Source organism: Pundamilia nyererei, unplaced genomic scaffold, assembly GCF_000239375.1.
Source record: "Pundamilia nyererei isolate P.nyererei 1_Seehausen unplaced genomic scaffold, PunNye1.0 scaffold00292, whole genome shotgun sequence".
Classification (NCBI taxonomy): Eukaryota; Metazoa; Chordata; class Actinopteri; order Cichliformes; family Cichlidae; genus Pundamilia; species Pundamilia nyererei.
In genome coordinates this window covers 9212-24685 of record NW_005187693.1, presented here as the reverse complement: position 1 = coordinate 24685, position 15474 = coordinate 9212, and the positions used below count along the sequence as shown (strand labels likewise).

At 41.2% G+C, this 15474-nt stretch overlaps 1 protein-coding gene across 2 annotated transcripts in view; it reads right to left on the bottom strand.

The window, feature by feature from the left end:
• hdac8 (histone deacetylase 8) overlaps positions 1-15466 on the bottom strand; it is a 37118-nt gene extending 21652 nt beyond the window's left edge. The window contains exons 1-9 of one of the 2 annotated variants that reach the window (XR_312221.1): positions 15103-15466; positions 14953-15005; positions 13822-13952; positions 12408-12549; positions 11598-11710; positions 11392-11469; positions 11193-11301; positions 8692-8875; positions 2513-2607 (exon numbers count right to left, since the gene is read on the bottom strand). Coding sequence is in view for 1 of the 2 variants with exons in the window: in XM_005750904.1 (XP_005750961.1) it covers positions 2513-2607; positions 8703-8875; positions 11193-11301; positions 11392-11469; positions 11598-11710; positions 12408-12549; positions 13822-13952; positions 14953-15005; positions 15103-15219 (1011 nt within the window). In the remaining variant the exon portion in view is untranslated. The remainder of the gene's footprint in view (positions 1-2512; positions 2608-8691; positions 8876-11192; positions 11302-11391; positions 11470-11597; positions 11711-12407; positions 12550-13821; positions 13953-14952; positions 15006-15102) is intronic. The other variant, XM_005750904.1, reaches the window with a different exon arrangement.
• Between the last annotated feature and the right edge of the window lie 8 nt (positions 15467-15474).

Below are 15474 nucleotides of genomic sequence, written 5' to 3'. Positions count from 1 at the left end.
TTATGTCTATGTATTACTTGTGATCGTTGGATCGTCGAACACCCTTTTGGACTCTTATAGCTGACCCAGGTTTTTAAGGTTCCCCAACACTATTTGTGGAGTGTCTTGTGGTGACTGTTGTTGAATTTAATTGAAAAAGATTTAATTGAAACACTTGAGAGATGAGATGACGAGAGATGAGAGTTTCCATTAAACCACTTCCATTGGAGTGGATGTGACCACTTGAAAAAAGGTATTTTATTATTAACTAAAAATGGAGAGTGGCCTTCAGGTCTGAGATGTTTAAGTTCATATGGTTTTAAAAACGTGGTGTACGTGCCAGTGACAGAAGTTACTTTAAGGGGATTCAGAGAAGTATTAAAGACCCTACTGTGGTTTTTGCCCTTCTTCATGACATAACACATGTTTAGATAAGATGATACCCCACCCCGCCTTAAATTAAAGATAATAAATCTAGGCTAACAGGCAAAGCAAAACCATGTGAACATCACATGTGACAAATAAAAAGTTCCTGTAACCATAAGAACAATTGTTTCCACCCTCAAAATAAAGTTCGTTATAAAGACAAACTGTTCCTGTCAAATGAGAGACACCAACTAACCTTTGACCCGTGCGGCTATACTTAGCACGCCCAACACCGCGGCTCCTTCGATTCACACGCAGATAGGAGCCGCCGCTATCGCACAATGGGGGGGAGGGGGGGGTCAATCGGGATCAGCTCAGCACTGGCAGACAATACGAGTCAGCAGCGAAGGTTAACAACTTTCCACCCGGTGGCTGGAATCCTGGCGTGTTTGCATTAGATACTGAAATATAATGAGTGTGACACAAGCAGAGGTATTGTGTGCGTTATCTGTAGTGTAATATTTTGTCTAGTAATCAGCGAGTATTACAGCACTTATTGTTGACGTGACTGGCCAACTCTGACTGATGTTTGTGTTCTTTAGACTGCTATTTTTAATTATTTCATTTGAAGCTTGTGTGCTGCAAGAAAAGAGCACCGCAAATCCTCTCGGGCACTGAAAATAAACCTTTCCAAATAAATATTTAAAAGCAACAAATATGTTCGGACTGGTTTTAGTGAGATTTCTGCAGATAAAACAAACAGTGTTTGAATTTGTAGTTTTTTGCATTTTCCTTCGACTTTGAGCCACTTTTGCCAGTTTGCCTGTTTGAGTTTCCTCCACACTGGTGTCCATTTATCATACAATGAAGCACATGAGAAGCGTTATAAAACAGGCCAGTGCATTATCTGACAGTAATGAATGTGTGTATTCATGGGGTTTTGTCTACAGCGGAGCAGGAGGAGTAAGACGCACTCACACAAACGGGCACAAAGGTAGTTTTTGTTCCCCGTGTCACTGGAACTGGAACAGCTCTGCTTGGTCATCGTGGATAAATGCCCCTCTTATCGCACACAGAGTGAGCTTCAAACACACACACATATGCATTCACATACATACATGCATACACACATATATGTGAAGTTTAGCAGAGGTTGCAGTTTACCTTGAAAATAGGTTGCTTCATAAATCAGAAAAAACCAAGACATAAACACAATAAAATTGTAACTGTTTCAGGTGGAAAACCGTGTGTGTGTGTGTGTGTGTGTGTGTGTGTGTGTGTGTGTGTGTGTGTGTGTGTCACCTCATCTTTATCAACTGTGGCAGCTGGCCGCACTGATAGTTGCTTTGTTTTCAGTGAGTGCTCCTTAATGAGGTCAAAGGCCATTTGGGGCCATTGGACGCCCGACGAGGAGAAACAAGAGGTACCTTCTTCTCGACCAGGACGCACACACGCGTGCACACGCACGCACGCACACACTGAGGCGCTCACAGCTATTCATTACATCTGACCAAGACAAGGTCCAAAAAATCAGCTGCTGGAGAAAGAGGCTCTTTGTGCGTGTGAGAGCATAGGAGCGGGACAGACAGATGGGCGCGCCGATTTCTATTTGGAGAGAGGATGGCTCTGTTTGATTTACCGAAAAGCAACTGGTCACATGTCCCGTGTTTCACAAACAAGTCAACAAATAAAATACACAGTTCCTTCCTCGCTAAATTAAATCAACAGCATATGTGTTCTCGCTATTTTAAGAATCCTCGCTGACGTCCACCCTTTTGAACTAACTGGACAGGTAAAGCTGCGGTTTAAGTCCTTCCAGTCCGACTTCTATAACTCCTCTAATAACGTTCACCCAGACGACGCGTAAAAGATGAGAGTGAGAGGAGTCTGTGTTCATCGCAGCAGACAGAGAGGAATTGTCAGCACTGCTACCTGTCCCGCTCACCTGTACACAAACCCCTTTATTGAGATCGGGCAGCCATCTTTGATTAGATGGAGTGACTCAGCAGACAGAGGACACAAGAGGGTGTGTTTGCGTTTCCATGCATGTGTGTGCGTGTGATGGTACAATGAAGGGGCACATTTGTCCTCATGTGGGAATATGTAAATGTGTGGCTGTAACAGGCAGGGAAAGGGAGGATGTGTGTGAGTGTGTGTGTCCGTGTACCTCATGGTCAGGTATTTCAGAGGAGAGAGTCTTTCCCAGCACTTCTGCTGTCAGGTAGGTCCAACACCGAGCTGTGTTAGCCAGGTTATAACCTCCTGAGTAGAGAGAAGGAACGCAGACACATATGAGAAGAAACACAAATGATATAATCTTTATGGAGTACCTGGAACCCACATGAAGGCATGTTTGGAGCCCTGAAGACTATTAAATATGAATTTGAAACTTTTAAACATTTACAGCTGCTCAAACCTTGCGTTTTTGATGAGTAGCCAATCAGAGTAAAGTTGGTTTACAGTTAGAGGAGCAAAAATTGCTCCTTTTACAAAGACAAAGTAGTCAGGAGGTACATCAAGGCATCAACTGAACAACATCACTTAAGTTTCACGGCACGTGTGGCTGAATAGAAATAACACAAATCCTGTATTGGCTCTATATCTTAGATGCACAGAAAACTTTTGATAGGGTGGAGTGGAACTTTCTGTTCACAGCCCTGGAAAAGTTTGGAATACTCTTGAAGCAGCTGTATTTACAAATGGGGTACTTTCTCCTTTTTTTAGTATTTCCAGATCAACACGTCAAGGATGCAATTTAAGCCCATTGCTATTTATAATAGTTTTAGAGCCATTAGCTATTCAAATCAGAGAAAATGCAGAGATTAAAGGTGTATTTGGGGGAGGCAGAGAACACAAATTATTCCTGTATGCAGATGATGTGCTGAAATTAAACCAAGACCCAACGAATTCTATCACAAAACTATTAGAGGTGATTAATACATACTCAATGTTTTCGGGGTACAAAATTAACTGGCATAAATCAGAGGCGATGCCAGTTTCCCAGGCTTGCAGTCATAACTTAATATCGGGCTTTAACTTTAAGTAGGTGGACAAGGGAATGAAATATCTTGGAATTGAATTGAACCCCAATATTGAGGATATTATGGCTAACAGTATGGGAAAATTATTAAACAAGATCAATAAAAACTTGGGTAAATGGAGTAAACTAAATTTGACATTGTGGGGAAAAGTGAACACAGTTAAAATGGTTGTGGCACCGCTCATCAACTATTATACAGGAATGCTGCCTATGTGTATCCTGCGACGGATGTTGCAAAGCTACAATAATATGATAAAAGATTTTCTTTGGAAGGGTGGTAAATATAGAGTATTATAGTATCTCTTTTGAAATGGCTAGATTAGGCAAACATTGGGCAGGGAAAAACAATATAGACTGGATGTTAATAGAACAAGAGCTTGCATCTCCATTCACACCAAATGATATTTTATCACAAATAGTGAATAATCACGGTAAGACGCAAAACCCTATTTTGAAATTTTCGAAAATGGTATGGTTGGAGGTGCATAAGAAATATAAACTTGTGCCATATGTACAGAAGTATGCCCCCTTGTGGTATAATCCTAAAATTAAAATTGGTAAGCAGACTGTTTACTGGACACAATAGCTGAGAAGAGGTATCAGAACTGTTAGTGACCTATTTGAAGGGGGTGTTTTCATGTCGTATGAGGATATTAAAAATACGTTTTGTTTAGAGGGTAACAGTCATTTCTGGAAATATTTGCAAATAAGAAACTGTTTAAAAGGAGGAGTTACAATAACATGTGAAAGTAACCCGATAGAGAATTTTATGCTACTACCCCCATCTCTGTGCACAGCTGCGAAATGGTATAATATTTGCCCATGGATTAAAAACAATATAAATAAGAGCCTGAAAAAAGCATGGGAAAGGGATCTAGGGCGTACAATGGATGAAGGTACATGGGATTCTATATTGTCGAACAATGGATTATACATTAGGGAAGGCAGGGGGAAATTTATTCAATACAAAATTCTTAACAGATACTATTATACTCCTTCAAGGCTGTATAGAATGGGGATTGGTAGAGATGACTTGTGTTGGAAATGCCAAAAAGCCAAAGGTACTCTGATACATGCCCTCTGGGAATGCCTGCTGGTTTTTCCAGTTTGGAACACTGTACTGAATTATTTGCAGGGGTGGACACTTTGTAACCTATCACCTAAATTATGTTTACTAGGAGACAAAGGAGAGGTGCCGCAATTAAGTAAACACCAGTTTAGAGTGTTAAGTACTGCCTTGGTAACATGTGCCTGTGTCATTTTGGAACACTGGAAGGACTCTCATACTCCAACGCTTAAAATGTGGAAAGACAGAATGATTGGGAATGTTGCATGCGAAAAGATGCTGGGAAAAATACATCATGTGACGGAAGCTGCGCTGGAACAGTGGGACAATTTTTGCACCTACATGTCTACCTGACTTGGACATTTGAGCTTAATACAACATATGTTAAAACCTCACTTGTTTTGTTTCGTTGTGGTTTTTAATTTATTTTTTATTTATTTATTTTCTTAGTTATTTATTTTGTTTGTTTGTTTTTGTTTGTTTGCTTCTTGCTTTTGGTTGTTGCATCTCTGTATTTGCTGCTATAAAATGCGAAATCTAATAAATACTTGAATTATAAAAAAATAAAAAAAAGTTTCACGGCACGTGTAACACAGATGTGTCCGGGCATGCCCAATTCATGCCCGGACATCTGCGTGCTTTGAAGCTGATGTACGTGTGTATGCACGGCTACACTGCTCCATCTTTGTCTTTTAAATGAGAGAAAACAGGAGCAGGACGATATTCCTGACAGCTGGACTGATCCTTAAATCGTAGCATGATATAACTGCATCTGCAGGAATGCTAGTTTATCTTGCACCCCTACTGTTTTTCCACATTTGTTTTTGTCAGTGAAAAACTGGTGAAGACTGCATAGACAGGTGAAAAATCGTAAACAGAAAGAGAAGGCCTAACATCACATCTGGCCAGGCTGACTGTCACACTGGAGCTCCCCAGGGTTCATTATAGGGCCATTTGCTCTTTTTCTTCTGTGTTTTGCACATATCTAAAATATGCTTGTATTGTGTGCTTTTTTACATTTTTATCTGCTAATATGGAGCTCTGCAACACAAGGTTTTTCACCCTACTCTTTGTAAATTTGTGATGTGACAATGAAGCTGAATCTGAAGTTAAAATAAAGCAGAGCCAGCAAGTGTTTGACTTGATACAACTTTACCTGTTTAGCAGGAATCTACAACTTATTGCTCATTAATTAAATCTAAACCAATCAGTTTTGTCAGAAATAAAACTTCTGGTCTACACATTTCTCTTCCATCAAACTGATTTTTATGTTTTTCTTGCTTAATCAAGGATCATCTTGTCATGTTTCAGTGTGTAGAGCAATCCAGAAGCTTCCCCTCCAAACTGAATGCACCAGCTTTAAACTGCTGCCCGTCACATTTGTGACAACACAGTTTGCTCAGGGAAATGATGGTTGTGCCTCAGCATGTGTGTGCTGCTAAACTGTTGTTCAATCCTCCACTTAAACCTTCAAACACTTTCTTAAAGCAGTTTGAATCTCAAACTACAGGGCGGGCCTGACTGGTGGGAAAGAGACCCACTGCAGGATGGGGTGACCAGAGGAAAAAAAACATATGGGGTCAAACGAAGTTGAAGAACATGATTCCTGTAGAGAAAACATACAAAGACTTTACTGACCCTACTGTGTTGGCTGTTCTTTCACTGGAATAAAACTTAAATCCTTTGTATTGTTAATAATTTGTCTGTCCAGACTGGACATTTTCCATATAAAATAAAATCACTTCATTACGTCTGTTTATCTGTAAAAAAATAAATAAAATAATATAAAATATATATACTCTATTAAGTTAAACGAGTGGGGAAATCCATTTTGAGCAACTGTTAGTTTCCTTTGCTATATTGATGTTTGGGGGCTGTGTGTAGATATCACAAGAGTTATTGTTTTTTGAGTGATGTATCATGTAAAGTCGCTGTGAGCTTCACCATTTAGCATCCGAAATCGAATCAGTTCATCCCCAAACTTATTTGTATTTGTGAACGAGTTTGGTTGTGGCCAAAAATGTGTTTTTTCCTGAGGCCACAGTAAGCTTTTAAAAGAAAAAGAAGTTTGCATGCTGCAGAACTCCAATTTCATGACATATGACATTTTGAGCACACCTGCTCCTCGTCACACAACGAAACACAGGGCGACGTCATCTTAAATCACCTGTGATAGGTCACGTGACTACGACCAGTGACAATGATATCCAAACAGAACCATGTCTTACATAATTCAAAACATAAATCATCTGTGAAGCAACATGTTTCCTTGGCAGGAGTCAGAAAAGATCTCCACTAACCCAGCAACAAACAGACGGGAAAATATAACATGATGTCTCAGGCAAAACCTAACCTCTGACCTCGACCTTGAAGCAAAGGTAATTGGGATTCTAACTTATCTGAGATTTTTAGTGGTTCCACGTATGGGATGAATTTGAAAATTATGCGTCGCTTTGTTCTCAGCCACCTATCTAGTTATTGTAATCACAAACTTGGGTGTCTACGCTGAAGATACCCAATCAGCATTTAACGGCTAAGGGGTAAAAACTGAATATAGAATGTGAAAATCATCAGGTTACTAAGCAGGGGCACATCTAGAAGGGTGGCATGTGCCACCCTAAAATGATCTCTTGCCACCCCTAGTGCCAAACTAGTTTTGCATATGACTGTGTTGTTTATTAAGATAAGATAGCATTAACACTTTGAAGGTGGAATGAAGGTGAGTGTTATTAACACTCTGTGTGATGACGGGCATGTGATTAAGCTGACATAGCAACAAGCTGCAGCCACGCTGAGTCTCTATTTCAGCTTGTGTTGAAAGTTTGGACTTCAAAGTATATACCAGCTTTTAAATTTTAATGACAGGCCACTAAATGCTTTTATATGTATTTATTTATTATACAGGCTATACAGTACATAAAAAAATCACATGTATTATGTAACTGAAAAGGTTCATTATGTGGGCTACAGAAATTAATTAAGCTGCAGACTATTTTTATATGAAATGCATGTGTACTTGCATTTGAATCATTTTTACCATACGTAACACATGCACATGTGTTTAAAAAAAGGCTTTGATTTTGTCCCGCCATTTGATTTCCATGCCAGCCTAAGAAAATTTCTCTACATCTGCCCCTGTTACCAAGTCATGAAGTGTGAGAAAATGCCAGTAACCTTCAACTTCAAAGCAGTGAAAAATTAAGCCAACTCTCACAAGTGCCAAAAAGTGCAGTTCCTCCCATGGCCACTTGAGGTGTAAATAACCATAGATTCCCATGTCAAATCACAGAGGATAAAAAACATGTCTGGGAGAAAATTTTAGATTAAAAAACTAAACTAAACTAACCTATCAAATACCCTGTTTCTAATCATGTGTCCAAACTGCAGTTTCTCTAATGGCCACTTGAGGCCGACTAACCATCTCTGAAGACGCCTATGTTAACTATACATATAAAAGCTGACATAAACATGTTTACAGTGTGCCACAGAACAAATGTATGGGGGGTGTTTTTTTTCTTGTTAAAGTTGCACTGTTTGTGCTGCTGTTTTGAAGTATTTCAATTTCTAATTTTTTATCTGTCAAATAGCACATTTGTGCTCCAGTGGAACTAGTGCATGAAATCTGAGTACTTATTTATTCTTTTATTTAGCATTGATTAGCAGTTATGTTTGTCCATGTGGGTATGAGCAGCTTTTGTACACAGTCTATTCTTTTGTTGACCTGAACCAGCTCATTCTTGTGGTCAGTTGAATGTGTGTGCAACAAGAGCTCATTTGTACTTTCACATTTATACAGCTTTGTGTAGCTCTTCAGACCAAAAAAAGGAAGCTAACATGACAAAATCCTCTGGAAGAAAAACTATAAAGCCTCCCACATACAGAAGACACAGAGAAAGTTTAAAGATGGAGGGAATGGACTGAGGAGAAAGTATGTAGGGCAGAGCGGGAGGGGAGAGAAAGGAAGAGAGGTGGGATTGTAGTTGAGTAAAATGGATTCATTGTGTTGTATAATTAGTAGCTATCATCTGGCCAAGGGCTGAGGAGTCTGGGACAGGGCAGTGTGTGTAAATGTGCTTAAGTAACGGACTCAGAAATTCAACGCAAACACGCACAAACAGAAGGCGCACTACACCGTTACATCTGGACTACGTCAGCACTCCGAGAAACATGCGCATACAGCCATACGTGGAGATATACCAACACACACACATCAACATCAGTCAGAATAATAAACACATACGTGAAGCGTACCTCCGCCCAGCAGGAGTGTAGGTAGCTGCCACTGCAGGACATACTGCAGACACTTGCCCACCCCAACAGGGGTCATGTTGAAGGAGCACATAGGGTCACCCGCCATTGTGTCGGCACCCAGCTGCATCACTATCGCCTCCGGGTTGAACTGTGCCCGCACCTCCTGCAGGACGCTGTAAAAAGAAGAAAGAATTCTGTTACTCGCAGAGGATGCATATCATTTGGTTATCAAGCATCCAAAAAAGAAAACAATTCAGGAAAATGTATAGACTTCTGTGACTAATTGAGCTTATGTGCATAGTCACTACCATAGGGGCCTTTTGAGCCAACAAAAACCTTCCTGGCACTCAAGCAGTGATGGCTAACGTGACTTACCTGTACATTCCGTTCTGAACAATAATAACTTTATAGTAAGTGTAGAACACTAAAACAAAACACTTACACCCAATTTGTTCAGTTGCTTCCACCAATTAGAGGTGCTAAAGCAGTAGCCTGTGATTATACCAATAAAAGTAATGAAGTATTAGTCTACATGCAGCTTACTCATTGTTTCACAGAGCTGGAGCACTACGCTGTCTTTTTTGTGGAGTTTGCACAGTCTCCCCAGCTCTCTCCGGGTACTCCAGCTTTCTTTCACAGTCTAAACCCATGCATTTGTTAGGTTAGGTATCAAGTGTTTGTCTCCCTGTGTTAAACCTATGAAAGACCAGCAACCTGTCCAGGATGTACACCACCTTTTGCCCTATGACCCCTGCACCCGCACATGACCTTGAACTTGGGAAGTGGAAGTGGATGGATGGGATAAGTTTTCAGTCACTTGCATTAGTTACTTTACAAGAAAAGACTTTAGTTTCACCCATTAGAAGTCGACGCTGTGAAATAGAGCAATTTTAATTTCCATCACCATCAGCTCACAGATGCCGGCTGATCCGCAACCATGAAATTACAACAAGGATAAAAAGCAGTTTTCAGGAACAGTTCTCCAGGTTTTGTCAGGTCTTGTTTTGTTAAGGACATGACTTGCACTGTTACTGTTCATCTATTGTATGTACTACATGCTTTTTTAGGTTTCCTCAGGTTTTTTTTGAGGAAACTGCACACAATGCACAGATATGGTAAGATTCTTTAATCTAATAGCTCTCTGGGAATCACTTTGTTATATTTGACATTTTTCATAGGCGAAGGAACAAATGATGTGCTTTATCGTGGCTCAAGAGTTGTTAGTTCGTCCTGTAATCGGAAGGTTGCCGGTTTGAGCCCCGGCTCGCACAGTCTTGGTCGTTGTGTCCTTGGGCAAGACACTTCACCCGTTGCCTACTGGTGGTGGTCAGAGGGCCCGGAGGCGCCAGTGTCCGGCAGCCTCGCCTCTGTCAGTGCGCTCCAGGGTGGCTGTGGGACTAAGGGACTAAGTAAAGCGCTATACAAATACAGGCCATTTACCATTTTTTATGCCTGAATGATGCGTAGTACAGTGTTAAACTGGCTTAACCAACAAAAAACAATCTTCTGAAAATAACTGAAAAAGCAGCCGATAAAAGAAAAACATTGAAAGACCTTCAGAAAGCCTGACAAGAAATGCTCCTTAGAAGTAAACTATGAAGAAATGAGGGGTGACTCAAGACTTTTGCACAATAACAGTGATGCTGTATTACTAAAGCTAACCCAACAAAGCAGCACATAGTCAAATAAAATGATCTCTCACCATTAAACTGACACAAACATTATAGAATGAGTAATTATAACCCAATAACATTGTGTATTCAATTGTTTATAATGACTATTTGTAAGTTTATTTTGATGCTGTAACTTTAGTGTTATTAGACTAATTAAGTGTTTTTATGAGTTGTACTAAAAAAAGCCTAAATTCCTGTAGCATTACGTGTGTGAGGGCACATGGGCCTGAAAATCACATCCAGTGTTTTCTATGCTAATTTTCTACACTCTGTTTATGTCTGATTTCCACTGAGACCCCTCTGTCTTACTCTTGTGCCACTCCATTAAAACAACAAAACAAAACAACCCTCCTGGAATGATCCCAGCAGTCACACATAGAGCTGAGATGATTGCTGCTTGGTGCTTGCCAAAAAAACCCCAGAAAAAAAACACCGCCTACACTTTTTTTGCTCTTTTGCTCAAATAGAGATTTTAAGGATTTATAAGCAGCTGAGAGGAAACAAACTCAGCTCCTCCTGTTCAAGATCACAGAATCTGCGATATACAGATGCTGAGATAGAGAACAAACAAGGGGTTTTAGCCCTTTATTTCCTTTTAGAGGCGACACATTTGCATTGAGTGCTCAGCACAGAGAAACTCCTTCAACTAGAAAATCCCCAGTTTAAGCCTCACAATGGAAGGATTTCCCTGCTAAAGTGTCCCTGATAAAATGCTGAACTTGCACATGCTCCATAGCACTCATCAATGGATGACACTGACCTCTGATCTGTTGGAGTTATATAGGAGGTCAGCGCTACAGTTTCTCTGTGTGTGTACCTGGTAAAAACCTGGTAGTATCTGTCGTCCTTGATGCCGTCCTCCAGCGGGACGTTCACAGCGTACCAGCGGCCTTTACCCAGCCCGGTGTCACACAGGTCACCCGTACCTAAGCAAGCACAAACTTATCCAACACGGTCTCATGATTCAAATTGGCATATTAAAGCATGCCGTGGTTAAGCTCACTGTATTGCCTGACCTGGGAAGAACCCGGGCGAGAACTTGTGCAGTGAAACGGTCATAACTTTGGATGTGAAGCTGAAGGCATCTTCAACACCTGCAGAGACCAAAGGGGAGGAAAGAGCTTTTAAAACCTGGAACCAAAAAAACTGCTGTGAGGATGACAAAATGTAAAAGAAGCTCATTTTAAATTGTGCAAAAGTCAAAACAGTGTTTGGTGTGCACCGTCTCCATGATGCAGGTCAACGTCCACATAGAGGACTCTTTCGTATTTCTCTCTCAGTCTGAGGATTCCCAGCACGGCATCGTTCACGTAACAGAAGCCTGAAGCCTCATCCCTGGACGATAAGAGAGATGAAGATGAAGCGCCACGTTTGAAATGTACTGCTTTGTCAAGAGCACCCTCTTCAGGCTATTTGATGTAACTGATGGAAATTGATGGTTTAACAAATTCTGAGTCTAGCCCTGAAACACCGGATCACAGCTGGATCAGTTAAGCCAGAGTGACTGACATAAGCACAACAACGACTGTTCGGTGACCAGTGTGTAATGTCTCTAAAGGTTTATGCAGATATAGTTTATCTAAACAGTGGTTCCTACAGTAGATCTTTCAGTGGAGAGGGGAAACTGGCTGCTTGGGGCTCTATTTATGCTCGCCGTTCTCACCCTCATGAGTGACAAATAATCCAGCTGCAAGTCTGCCTTCACGGGCATTTATGTGACTGTCATGGGGGCAGACAACAGTGCGATTACATCACATCGGCACACATTAATGGGCTATTACTGTCTACAGATACGATTAAAAGGACATAGCCAAAAGATTTTGTTCTGAGTGGATAAATAAAGTCACATTATCCACCAAACACTGTCTCTGTTCTTAAACTGACAAGTACTGACTGAACAAGTGCTCGTCTAAAGCTGGTTTAGGTGCAGAAGGAGGGCATGGGTCAGGAGGACGGCCTGCTGGGAGACACTATATGCGCATGTAATGCAGCACACAGGAAGGTCACAGCACACTAAAGTGTGTTAGCCTACTTCTTGGCGTGGTGCCACCCTCCTGCCCAGTTGATGGCCACATCACACTTTTGGTCCAACAGAGTCTGAGCTGCCGTCAGCGTAGCACCCCCCACTCCTGCTGCATAGTCAAATATGCCCTCGACCACTGGACAGTCATAGCCTGGAGGGACAAAATACAGCAGGCGAGAGGAAGATGAGGGATTTAAAAAATAAATACTTTTTAAAAAAAAAAAAGGCAAAACCAATTCGCAGTACGCATGTTAATTTGTCAGGGATCTGACAGCTAGGATAAACTTAAAGCTTTCCTTTTTGATAAAGGTTATAGTTAGGGCTGGATCAGGTGACCCTGAATCCTCTTTTAGTTACCCTGCAATAGGCCAAGGCTGCTGGGGTATTCCCACAATGCACTGTGTTTCTTCTTTACTCACTATGTGTTTATACACCACTCTGTATTTAATCATTAGTTATTATCTACCAGTGGCTCTCTTCCACAGTGTGTTTTTTCCCCCCCATCTTCCTCCCCTCACCGTACAGCTGGTTGGGGGAAGTGTCTGCTCCTGTCAAAAGTCACATGCAGATGGTTATCAACTCGATAAGTTAATCGAGGGCTTATCAGTCTCATATGACCAGCTTTTCCAGGAATCGTAACACTATTTTCCAAGGAACTGATTGGTCACTTTGCGGTGTCTTAACTGGATGTGGTTAGGTCTGCAGCACATGTTACCCTAGTGATGCATGCCAGTAAGAGGTGACACTGAAACGCCACTAATAAACACCGAGTTACTTCAACAGGCACCTAATATAATGCTTCGCGGTACATGCATGCATGCAGTGGATTTTACGACGACACACAAAAGCACAAAAACTTTGTCTGATATTTGCGCCTTAAAACCGCACTGAAATCTGAAGGGTAACTCAAGTCCTTGAATGAGAACTTTACTGAGTTAAAAAAGAGAGGGTGAGAGAAAGATAAAGGATAAGGGAATGTCATGGAACAAAAACAAGCAGAGTGAACTTGAAGCTTAGTCTAAAGTTAGAAATGTAAACTTCGGAAAAGGATGGACTAACATACAACCCATCCAAGAACAACAAACAACAGTGGGATCCTAGGAGTGGGACAAGATCAACAAACATACCCTTAGATTGTTATTTGAGGAGAACATTTATGATCGCTGTCAGTGTTATTAAGTGCAGTGTTACATCGCCATCTACTGGTGAAATCATTTTAACCCCTTTATTTCCATTTTTGTACTACAGCTGCTTTAATATTGCAGGTAATGATCAATTAACCCCTTCATCACTTTAGTCATACAGGAGAAAAGGCAGCTGTGCTTTAAACCAGAAACCCAATGACACCATACTGCACTGAAAGTGTGTGCGTTTAACACATTAAAGATTAAATAATAAAAAGGTAGCAATGTGTTTTGCTCACCCAGGCCGTAGTCAGCCGACTGGGGGTCATCGTTGTCTCCGTCCTGGCTGATCTTGTGGAGATGCTCCAGGTAGGAATCAGTGTGGAATTTGGCCATTTCCTCTATAGTGGCCACGTGGGGTTTGACAATGCTGGAGAGAGTAGAGAGAAAGAGTGATTTAACAGCAGAGACACTGCAGTGACAAACAGACATAAGAAATTGAGTTAAAAATAACAGTTATCAAGGTAAAAAGAGAAACTTTATATAATTGTGTTTACCTGAAAAAGTGGAATTTTTCAGCTTTATTTGATAGACACAGTGGACAGGAAAGCAGGAGCAGACAGAGAAGGGGTAAAACAGGCAGAACCATGGGTTGGACTCGAACTCGGACTAGCCACTCTTAGCTGTACGGCATGTGTTCGCCCACTTAATGCACTGAGCTAAACCGGTAACATCATTTGTAAATGACTATAAATGAAAGAACACAAGTTTTATTTGTACTTCACACGTACATTGTTTTTAGGGCTGTCCACCATAGTAGATGTGACACAACCAGTGGTTACTACGGAGGTTGTTGGCTCTCGCTGGCTGAAAGAAGATGCTGCACCAGAAACCTCCTAGTGATTTCTTTTGTTGCTAGCAGACTGTCACTATCTCTGCCACCTACCAGCCGAGCAATAGTAAAACTTTTGTCTCAGGAGGTTTTTGTTATCATCCCTTTCTCACAGTGAGCAAGTCAGGAATTTTGGCATCATTTTGGACAGTGTTCTCAGTTTTGACCAACATCTTAATAATTCCCTGATTCCTGCTTTAGTTATGCTGCAATAGGCCAAGGGTGATTGGGGCTTCTCCTGACAGACTAAATGTTTCTTCTTTACTCACCTGTTTTCACTCTCAGTGTGTTTATACAGCACTCTGCTGCTTTAATCATTAGTTATAAATCGCTGATCCTCTCCCACTACTCCTGTGCAACAATGCAAATGTTTATATAGATCCGATACAAATACTAGCTTTGGTAGCGATACTATTGATATTTGGATTGATCCACCCACCTTCATCTTGCACAGTGTGTCTTTTGTACATCCTCTCCTGCTCACTGACAAAAACAATACCAACTGTGTTCTCTCTCGGTGCAAACACCAGCAGCTCACCTCATGTGTTGAAGCAGTCCATAGGCTTCTATCAGTGAGTGGACCATACTCGCCTGGTAACAGAGGTAAAGACAAGGATGTCGTTTTCCAGATTAGGAAAAGGCTGCTACCTAACTAGCTCTGTAACGCCTCTCATTCAGTTCAACTCACCCGGTTTGGCACTTTGGATAAAGTGTCGCAGGTCTGGATGTACTCCGGACCGTAAACATACGCGACTCTTCGTTTACTGCAGCTGTCGTCATCATCGCTGTCACCCCTGAAACTCATTTAGGTTGGCTGAAATCCAAATGTTTAGATGGACCTGAAATATAAGACAAATTCTGAACACAGAGAGCGGCTTCTACTGCCCGAGTCTGGCGTCACACTGTCAACATTCCGTGTTACCCACCCGGTAAAGCTGGCTTCAACCGTGAGATTAACAGACATACAGGTTTTGAAAATTATAACTTTGTGTTTTATATTATGTCTTAATGCTATTTTATCTCCATGAAAAAAAGTCAATTCGATAATTCTGTAACGAGA